We start from the raw sequence: 10,869 nt of genomic DNA on the forward strand, positions 1-10,869 counted from the left end.
GAATGAAAACAACTGAAAATCTGTCTCCACAACATTCTCATATAAATTATTTATATCAGGATTGTTTTCAGCCCATAGAGACTGCAAAGCAGTAAAGGTTCATCCGATCCCACAGGGATGGGCTGGCTGCTCTGATGGGGCACTGCCTGGGCTCAGCTCCATGCTCCCCCAGCAGCCCGTGCAGGCAGGCAGCAGCCAGTGCCTGCAGTCCATGCAGCCCCAGCACAGCACAGCCGGCGCACAGAAGGCTCAGCAGGTGCCGTTTCCCCCTCCTCCTCCTCCCAGCTCAGCACCCCGCAGTTGTCTCCACCAACTCTCCCGTGCAGCGTTAATGTGAGGGAAAACTGTGGCATCACCATGGTGCAACTCTGACTTCCCCTCATCCCTGATCAGTTCTCAGACAGGTGTCAAAAGAAACATGATTTCAGGAAAAAAGGGCATTAAGATGTCAGTATAGAGACAAACTCAACTTAGACTGTGAGCACATCTGTATATTCTTGATTATCTTTTTAAGAAAACTAAAAGAAATATTCCTGAGTGCTCCACTGGAAATAGTCAGCAAATAAGATTCAGTGTTCATGGAAGAAACCTCTATTATCTCTGAAACAAGTTAGCATAGCACGGGCAGTCAGCAGCCAGTGCTGCATTTACACACTTAGAATGAGAAAAGGAAAACCTGAAATTTCACACAGCATTGAAAAGAAAACTATTTTTGATATCTTAAGGCAGATGCTGGGTCGTGGTCTGATGTGTTGTGGTTCAGAAATAAAATAGGTCTTTAAAAGGAACAACAGCTCTCTTTTCTCTGGAGGAGAAGTTCAGTGAATCCTTTCAATTTCCAAAGGCGTAGAGGTCAGACTGCCCCGTGCCCTCACTGTGTGCTTTCTGCATGAGGCTGAGATGACTTGTGTGATCTCATAGGCATGGGCTGCTTTAAAGACTGCTTTATGCAGTACATTCTGCCTGGAAAAGCAAACTTACTTTTAGTATTCCTTCACACATGATTTTGCACAGATGGCTTCCCAGGGAGTTGAACTCAGCCTGCACTGTGAATGGTTTGAAAAATGTCTATTATTTAAAAGTTTCATTGTTAGAACTAAACCCGAACTGTTAAGAAGGAGCCTCAGCCACAACCAAGAACAAGTTCAAACTCAACAAAAAGAATTGCTGGCCATCTCTCCCGTTCTTGTCTTTTAAAGCTACAATAACAACAGAAAAACAATAAAACACTTTCCAAGCTTGGGAGCACTTTAGCATCAGTCTTGCTGACAGGAGCACCTTCCTCAATTATATTTTCATCATCAGAGAAACTATGAGCCCACTGTAACTGGATAAAAGCCCTTCAAAATGAGAGCTTCCTTCAGTGTCTCACTCCCAATCAGAGGTGCTTCCACGTGGCAGCCTCCAGACCTCACAGTTTATAACAACACAATGACACTTAATGACATTTCTCATCGCATTTCTGTCTCACATGGGGAGTGCACCACTGGAGGGGATGCACTAGGCCATGTGTGAACTGACTGGAGAAGAACTGGAAATACGTCATCACTGTTTTGTTTAGAAAAGTACTTCTGACAAAAAATCACAGGTTTTTTGTGACTTCATAGAAAGATTTCTTTCAAAAATATGAAGTAAGACCTGCATAAAAACTTGAACAAGATAAGCATGATTTTCAGGTTAGTGAAAATCAAGCACATTAATAGACAGCTCCTGGTTTCTGCATACAGAGCTGATTTTCTCTCCGTTGTCTCACTTGAGGGAAATTGAGCAATAAATGATGGGAACCAGTGGAGAGCATCCTCCTTCCAGGGCTGCAAACTACATTTGTCTCAGTTGTGCACACAGTCTGCATTCACACTGTGGTGAGTGCTCACCTGTGAGTGTGCAGTTCAAGTGCTTGTCCGGATTTATTTCTTGGTTGTTAATGAGTATTCAGTTTAGTTGTTTACCTGAAATGCAAAAAGTAGAGATTGGAAGTTTATTGTCATGTGCAAAATTATTGAGGGTGCACTGGATAGATGCATAATGCAAGGGGCTTTGACTGGTTTGCCTACAGAGGAACCCACATTGGTGATTCTCTGAGCAGCAGCAGCAAAGCCTCACATGTGGAGGCTGACCAGATTGCAGAAGGGGAACAGGATACAAACAGTTTGAGGAGCTGCTTCACTGACATTTCCAACACTGTTTTGGTAAAGGCCTTCGCTAAGCACAGTGACCTGAGATAAGCACAGAGTCAAGTTTAACATGCCTGAGAGGAGGATCTGGAGAGGAGGATGTCAGAAGTGCTCCAGTGTTACCATGATGACTGGCTTCCCACTTGCCCCCCATTGTAGTTGCACTGCTTGGCACTGGAAGGCACCAGCCTGGAGCTCCGGCTGCAAGGCTCCGCCAAATGCAGGAAACAACAGACACCCAGAGACTGGTGAAGTACAGAAATCTGAATGCTGAATTCAGATTCAGGAAAGAATAGGTCCTGTTTCACTGGGTTACACAGCTTCTGTTGGTTAATAATATTTATTGATATCCTTGTTACTGGAAACAGAGAAGAAGAGCGATTATCTTCTGTGGAGAAACCTACACTAGGGAACCTGCTGTAGCAGGGGATTTGGTCTAGGGGATCTCGTGAGGTTCAAATGACTTCCAACCCTGTTGATCTGGGATCTCCCCTGGCTTCAGGAGGTGACTCTGGCCTTACCTCCCAGAAGTCAATACAGCCATGGCTGGGAGCCTTGTGCTGCAGGCAGCAAGGTATGCAGGTGAAGCACAGCTGGTCTGACAGCTGCCATCACGCTCCTGTCCTACAGGGCTGTCTCCTTACCTACCAGACCACTCTGTGCCTGCAGGGCTGCCTTGGTTCAACACCCACAGGCTCCCAGCCAAGCCTTTCTCTGTTGGCCTTTGAGAAATATTCCTGCCTCGTGCACATGTGATTTTGCAACATGGGGTAGACAGCAGTTGCTCCTGCTGTTTTCTCTACAGCATAAGCTCACCCAAAGGAGCCAGAGCCCATGCAGCTGAAGAGGCTGCTGCACATGTGGGCATCCTAATCATCATTGTTAGAGCCCCTTTGAGCTGCTTGGATCGAGCCATCTGGCCTTTTGCTCAGAGGACGTTCAGACCACCGGTGGCTGAGGGAGCAATCAGCAAAGGGCTGTGTGATGTCAGGTGCTGAGACTTTGACATGACCGGCACTGATCTTCAGCTTTGTTCCCTCTGTGGCATTTCAGCACTAAAATGAGTTTCTGCATATGCTGCAAATTCTTATGTTTCCTCAGGAGCAGTAGTTTTGATTTTCCATTTCTGTCCAAATGATTTTCCAGGGACAGTGTGTTTGGAACATAACCTGTGGGGTGGCACATGAGGAGCACAGCATCCATGGGAAATACCACCCCATTTTATTTTAAAGAAAGGCCCGGGCAGCTCCCACCTGCTTAGTAAAGAGCGTCCCCAGGAGCTCTGTCCAGAGATATGCCTCCAAATTGAGGCAGTGCCGTGGCTCAGTGGCCATGTGCCCACCCTGGGCAGCTGAGAAGGGTGGAGTCGGGCAGCCCATTTGTGACATCAGCAGGAATGCATTGCATCACAATGCAGGGGATGGGTTTAGGGCCACAGGCAGGCAGCGCTGCTGCATTTTTGACCTGGGCCAATGGTGAGTGCAGCAGCAGGGGAAGGTCGGGCTGGACGAGGGATGTGGTGCAAACACTGGCCCCTGTGGGAGCACCACGGGCAGTGCTTGGAACTGTCCCTGCCAGCGCTGGCCTCGGTCCCTGCTGCCACCCAGCTCCCTCGTACCCACTGCTCCTACCTGAGCACAGGGCCATGCGGCTCCTGGCCCCGCTCCCTCCCAGCCCCACTGAGCCCCTCTCTCCCATCTCTTGCAGATCATGGCTTTGGTGTTTGTTCTCGCATTGTTGGTGCGGGCGCTAAGTGTCAGTGTCAATACTGATGTGCTCATGCTCGAGAACGTGCAGCGGCGCGAGGTTGATCTGCAAAAGCACATGATACCTCCGCAGCACGAGATTGAGCAGAGGAATGAGCAGCAGAGCTGGGTGGACATGTCATCTCTGCTCTTTGCTCTGCTGCAGCACTGGAAGATCTGTTTCAGTATGGGACTGATTCTGTTGCTCTTTTGGAACATGGTGCAGTCCCTAAAAATGAAAAAGCGTGATAAAAGCAGCAGTGAAAATGACAGCTCCAGTGGCAAGGAGGAGGCATCGGGAGTGAAGGAAGAGGAAGAGGAAGAGGTGGAAAAGGAGGAACAGGAGGAACATCAGGAGGAACAGGTGGAACAGCAGGTGCAGGAGGAAGAGGAACAGGTGGAACAGGAGGAACAGCAGGTGCAGGAGGAACAGGAACGGGTGCAGGAGGAACAGGTGGAACAGGAGGAACAGCAGGTGCAGGAGGAGCAGGTGGAACAGGGCGGACAGCAGGAGCAGGTAGAACAGCAGGAGCAGGTGGAATTGGTGGAAAAGGAGGAACAGGAAGAAGAGGAGGATGACGAGGAAGAAGACTTCAAAGATTCAGCACTGACAAAATTTCTCACAAGGCGTGCCCTGGAAAAGGTGGAAGGAAGGGCCACCAGGTGCCCTATAGTGGAGGAGCTGATGAACGAGCTCGTGCAGACCTTCAGATTCATCTGGTCCAACAGCTTCTTCCCGGTGCTGCAGCCTGCCATTGGGGTGGGCAGTGCCTTTGAAGGCTGGAGTCCCCAGGAGTGGGACAATGTGTACTGCCTGCTCGTGCCCATAGAGCCTCCCCCCGGGCACACCTTCCTCCTGGAGCTGGGAGATGAAGGGCACGGGCTGGCAAGGAACTCCCGCGTCCGCGTGGAGCTTCAGTGCATGTGCCAAAGGGAGAAGCAGCTGGGGAATGTGCTGTGCTTCCTCCACCACCATGAGGAAGAGCTGAGCCAAAATCAGGACCCCAGCCTGCTACAGACTCTCTGCACTGACTCCTACCTGGATGTGGAGAGAACTGTCACCTGGTTCACCGTACAGGTGGCAGCAATCTGGAAGACCACCCACCACGCGCACGCCTACAGCCTGAAGGTGCTGCCTTCCAGACGCTCCTGCAAGCTCCAGCTGACAGAAGCCTACAGCGGGGAAAAAGTCCTCGTCGAGCTGCTGTTCGGGGTGCAGCAAGAATACTCGGACATCTACCTGACCAGCCAGAACACAGACGCCGGCTTTACGCCCAGCACAACATGGCCACAGAGCTGTGCTGTGGCAGAAAAGAAGTTCTTCCAGCACACGGCCAGGAGTACCGGACAGGACAGCTCCCACCTGCACTGCCTGACGTTGCTTGCCAGCATCTTAGTGGGCATGGGCTTTTCCACCTATGTCATCAAGACTCTTGTCCTCCACACTTTGGTCATCATCCCTTTGAAGAAGTGGCGCAGGAAGTATTTCCTGAATCGGATGGAGAATCTCCTGCGGTACCTGCGCTTCTGCCTGGATGAGAAATGCCTGAACCACTTCTTCCTTGGCAGCAAGTCGGTGCACAGCACGATTGTCCTGCCGCAGTCCTTCCGATCCGCCAAGCCGCTCAACCTCTTCCAGCACCTGGAGGAGGACCCGGACGCCCACTCCATAGCGCTGCGTGAGTTCAGGGAGCTGAGAGATCGCTACATCAGACTGCTGCTGTTCGGACGCTGAGAGAGACCTTTGTCCGAACCCTTCTCTTGTTTTGGCTGCAAGCTCACATCCTGTGAGCAATAAGACTCTGAGACCTATTTAGGAGGCCAGAGGTGGCTGTTTCCTTGTGGCAGTCAGTGTCACGTTGGAGAGAGCTTACCAGTGGAAGATCCGGCCTGTGACCAAATGACTCCATCTTGGTATGGGAGATCTGGGGATGGAACCATTGTATCTTGTGAAGGCAAGATGCAAACAGATGCTTCCCTGCTCCCTCTGACGACCATCTCTACTGAAGATCAACATCTGAACTACGAGTCATGCTGGAAACCCAGTGGTGACTAATTCTCTCTTGCTTTCTACAAAGACTCTTTGCTTTTATTTCCTATCTCTTTTCTATCACCCGACTTCCCTTCCCCATTTCCCTAAACAACAACAACTTTTAATAAACTCTTATAAACTATATATCCTGTTGTGTCTCAATCTCGCCGTCGTGTGTACGTATATTGAAAGAATATAGAGGCCACTAAGATGGTCAGGGTGCTGGAGCAGCTCTCCTGTGAGAAATGGTTGAGGGTACTGGGCTTGTTTAGCTTAGAGAAGGCTCTGGGGAGATCTCGTTGTGGCCTTGCAGTACTTGAAGGGAGCGTATACAGAGGAGGAATTGCTGTGTCACGGTGTTATCTAGATCAATCTATGTCTGTGACGGGGAGGGGCAGTAGGCTCCTGTTCCCCCTGGCTCCCAGCGTATAGGAAGGGAAAATAAGAAAGGGGTAGGGAGATGGGAGCTGGACTCAAGGAAACAAACAGAGAAGTGGCAACGATCTAAGGAGGAAAACTTATTATTTTACTAATTACAATCTAATGGAAATTGAGGCTAATAAGCCAAGTAAAATAAAAGGGAAAGAGAGAGAGAGGTTTTCCGAAGACCGAGAAGCCTACTTTGAAACTGAAGGTGCCACGGCTTGGAAGCACACCCAGACTCGCTACCAGGCAGTTTGAGAGAGAGACAGCATCACTTCCGTGATGTGTTTCCCTCTCTGACTGTGAGACCCTCTGGGACATGTACTTGTTCTCTGTGCTCTATATGATGTTATGATGTGGAATACCAATAGAAAAATGTACAAAACCATGACATTGTGAGGGTGGGCAGTGATAGGACAAGGGGGAATGGCTTTAAATTCAGACAGGGAAAGTTTAGGTTGGATCTTAGGAGGAAGTTTTTCACTCAGAGGCTGGTGACGCACTGGAACGGGTTGCCCAAGGAGGCTGTGGATGCCCCATCCCTGCAGGCATTCAAGGCCAGGCTGGATGTGGCTCTGGGCAGCCTGGGCTTCTGGTTGGTGACCCTGCACACAGCAGGGGGTTGGGACTGGATGAGCACTGTGGACCTTTGCAACCCCGGCCATTTCATGATTGTATGATGGGTGACATAAATCGCTGTCTGATTATTGTTGCAATATGCTTCTTTTCATGTGCTCTTAACCAAATACTGCTGGTGTTGCCCTGGGTGTCCTGTTTGGGGTCGCATCCTGGTAGATGCTTTACGAATACAAATGGTGCATAAACGCCTGTATAGTTCATTAGGACCAGATCTCATGTCCATCGATAGCAGTATTATATAGAAATAATATACCTTTACATATATAAAAATGATAGACCTTTCAGAAGGGTATATAAATGCAGCACAGTGGACAAACATATATTACTCTGTCCACCTGTTTGACAAAAATGTATATATTATTTTATACCCTGAAGCAGGGGTTTTAATATTCCTTCAACAATATTTTGATATAATCATCAATGACTATAACTGCTCTGCTCTGGATCTTCTTGTCATCTTTCTAAATGTCTGCTCCATTTTTTCATCATGTTGGACCAAAAATATAGCGTGGTGATGAACTACACAGGTCTGTTTTGTGCTGTAGATGCTTAGCCCTGGAAGTTTATCAGTAAATAAGAGAGATGAAAAATCCACTTTAGAGAGAGGATTAGGTAAAAAATTCAGCTTCTTGAAAGTAATCTGAGAGGTACTACTGACGTATTCGCCAATTAACCTGACTTATCCCAGGACTTCAACTGTCCCGGGGAGAGAGACACAAACATGGATGCCATCATGTCTTCTCTCAATATATTGCTCTGTCACACACCTTATATGCCATCCTAAATCCCGCGCAGACACGTACACCCGCTACGCAAAACCCGATGCACGCGAGAGAACCTATACACACACCTACCTAAACCCGCAGCCCACTAACTCTTAACCTACAGGCCTAACTCAGCTATTCTAGAACACTCCATCTACTCAGAACTACTGTATGCACTCATAAATCCTCGCAAAGACAACTTAGCACCCCAACATACTACAGAACTCTGTGATCAGTGGGAGGTTGGCACAGGTTTGCTGTTAAAAATGGCACTTTCTGCCCTTCTGTGTCCATGGGCTCCTGAAGGATTTGTAAATCCTTGTGCTAAAGGTGGATGAGGCTTGCACATCTCCTGCCACCTGATTATTACCTTTGCAGATGGAACATATCTCTGGGTTCTGCCTGCAGGTAGCAAGGACAGAGCAATCCCGCATGGACAGGGACTTGCCAAGGTATAGCTGAAAGCAGGTGGTAGATAAGATGAATTGCCTTCCAGCAATTTGCAACCAGAACGAGGAGAAATTTCATATGATAGTGAGCTGCAGTTCCTCCTATCAAACCTGACCTGGTGCTAAGCCTTCTAACAGCTATTGTCTCGGACCATTTAGAAGAGAGAGTCCCATTCAGCATTTCCTGTCCCTGCTGTTACCTGGAGGCTTTTTGCTGTGCTCTCACTGCTCCTTTCCATGCTGATCTTTGGGATGCTGCATTGCTGTAGCATCACTGAGGAGCAGTTAGAGAATCACAGAATCATCATCATAGACTCATAGGATGGCTGGGGCTGAACAGTACCACAATGATCATCTAATTCCATCGCTGGTGGCACCGCAAAGATGAAAGGAAGAGGCTTTGTGTTATAGGAGCATTGCCATGCGGAGCTGATTGCCTATAGGGTTTCAAGCAAGGAAACACCAAAATAATAGATCAGAGCACCCATGATTTTGTGTTGTGTTCACGACAGTATTTGGCCCCTTATTTGCTATGGTGAGTTTCATTTGCTGGAAACCTTCATCTCTCTTTTAAATGATCATTCTTTGGTTTGAATCAAGCTTTAAATGGGAGTCAGTGAATGCGCTCCTGGATTTCTGTATGTGTTTGCCCGGTGGGATAGGTTGTAGTTAAGTGAAATGCATGGTGTAAGCAAAGAGAAATTGCTGTATGCAAACCATAATTTTTGCGTACTTACTGTTTGGAGTGCTGATGAAAGGGATGTATCACAGCATTTTTATCATGTCGGCTGCTCTCCCTGTCTCACTGCCTGAAGGGTGGCAAAGGGCCCCTTTCATCTGGAGGATTATGAGGCCATCATGGTAAACAGCAACACCTGGTTGAGTTGACATTGTTGGAGCTTTCATCTTTTGTTCGAAGTTTTGAAGTGTTCCTTGTGGTTCTTTTGTTCCCCGAGTCATGACTTGATGTTTAGCGAGATCAGGGAGGAGCAGCTTCTTGCTGGAGTCATTAATGTGGATGGGGAGGGGAGAAGACAGTGGCCAGCTGAGTGCTTCCAGAGTCCCAAGGTTGGGGATGGCCCTACAGGTTTGGAGCTCAGTTCTGGCTGCACAGAGGGTGCCTGGATCTCTGCTTCTGCTGCTTTCACCCCAACAAATGCTCCTTAAGAATGCAATGCAACATGCCGCTTGGCTTCATACCTCTTAATCCCAGAACAGGAGTCCATCCACAAGCGGATGAGAGAAACTGACAACAAAGGACTTAGCAAAGAGACACTGACAGAGTCAGTGGGCAGTGCTGCCAGTTTCTGCCTGCACTTGTAACCAACCACCCAGCCTTGCCACCATCACACTGGCTTCCTGAGCTCATTCATTTACTCTGGGGGGTGCCTGCAGGGCCTGGAGCGTGCAGGAGTGGAACGGGAGGCTGTCCATGAGGCACTGTGCTCGGGGGGATTTCCCTGGCTGGACCATTGCATGTTCTCTGCCTTGCAGCCTCTGAATGCAGACAGAGCCGGATCCTGGTGGGCGAATGCCAAAGAAATCTCTTAGTTGGTAGCCGAGTCTCATACTTGCCTTTATGACATTCTTTTAACATCAAAGTAAGATTCATATATAAAGCAGAGCACCCAAGAATATATCTCTAGTAATGGTGACAGTGAAATGTCATTTTTGGATGGAATGTTTTTATTTCCCTTCCTTTTTAGTCTCACCTTTTTTAGTTTTCTATCCACTGATTTTGCCCAGAATTTCCAACCTGTGGAAATATATTCCCGTGTTTATTTAGCACTGCTGCTTTTCCTGTGCTAGCAGTATGGATTTAGACATTGGCTCATCCTTTATGCAGTTCAGAGAATGACTTCAGGAAAAGTCCTAATCCAGCAAAGGTGGATTCTTCAATAAGGAAAAATACAGCTCAGATTGCAAGAATAAAGATGGAATGGGTCTTTGCTGTGTTCTGCCTCTTCCAAGCATGTAAGATTTTTCACTCAGGGGTGGTGACCCCAGCACTTGCTCTTGTTGAACCTCATCCCATTGGCCCCAGCCTATTGATCAGCCTGTCCTGGTCTCTCTGTGGGGCCTGTTTACCCTAAGGCAGATCAGCACTTCCTAACAACTTGCTGTCATGTGCAAAATTATTGAGGGTGCACTGGATAGATGCATAATGCAAAGGGCTTTGACTGGTTTGCCTACAGAGGAACCCACATTGGTGATTCTCTGAGCAGCAGCAGCAAAGCCTCACATGTGGAGGCTGACCAGATTGCAGAAGGGGAACAGGATACAAACAGTTTGAGGAGCTGCTTCACTGACATTTCCAACACTGTTTTGGTAAAGGCCTTCGCTAAGCACAGTGACCTGAGATAAGCACAGAGTCAAGTTTAACATGCCTGAGAGGAGGATCTGGAGAGGAGGATGTCAGAAGTGCTCCAGTGTTACCATGATGACTGGCTTCCCACTTGCCCCCCATTGTAGTTGCACTGCTTGGCACTGGAAGGCACCAGCCTGGAGCTCCGGCTGCAAGGCTCCGCCAAATGCAGGAAACAACAGACACCCAGAGACTGGTGAAGGGTCCTAAACCAACAGGCGGTACCACCCTCATTTGTAAATACAAGTCACCAAGCCCTGGCTTAGGTGAGCCAGGAT

General features: G+C 48.4%; 1 protein-coding gene and 1 long non-coding RNA gene across 2 annotated transcripts; one reads left to right on the forward strand and one right to left on the reverse strand.

Moving 5' to 3' along the window:
• Positions 1-694: 694 nt before the first annotated feature.
• On the reverse strand, positions 695-3,493 carry LOC146759206 (uncharacterized). Its single transcript, XR_014932276.1, has 3 exons — positions 3,428-3,493; positions 1,875-1,949; positions 695-963 (listed from the first exon to the last, which is right to left on the reverse strand). It is a non-coding gene; the product is annotated as an uncharacterized LOC146759206 (long non-coding RNA).
• Positions 3,494-3,991: 498 nt separating this feature from the next.
• LOC146759207 (inositol 1,4,5-trisphosphate receptor-interacting protein-like 1) lies at positions 3,992-5,672 on the forward strand. The gene has a single exon (XM_085510266.1). The coding sequence runs from the start codon at positions 3,999-4,001 to the stop codon at positions 5,652-5,654; it is 1,656 nt and encodes a 551-aa protein (XP_085366392.1). The 5' UTR covers positions 3,992-3,998; the 3' UTR covers positions 5,655-5,672.
• The last annotated feature ends 5,197 nt before the right edge of the window (positions 5,673-10,869 follow it).

The sequence above is a fragment of the Coturnix japonica genome, chromosome 10 (assembly GCF_054131305.1).
Source record: "Coturnix japonica strain WE chromosome 10, WE-NBRP24, whole genome shotgun sequence".
Taxonomy (NCBI): domain Eukaryota; kingdom Metazoa; phylum Chordata; class Aves; order Galliformes; family Phasianidae; genus Coturnix; species Coturnix japonica.

Bases quoted from the DNA above. Each gene is read 5' to 3' on its own strand.
- LOC146759207 (XM_085510266.1), top strand. From the start codon at position 3,999: ATGATACCTCCGCAGCACGAGATTGAGCAGAGGAATGAGCAGCAGAGC.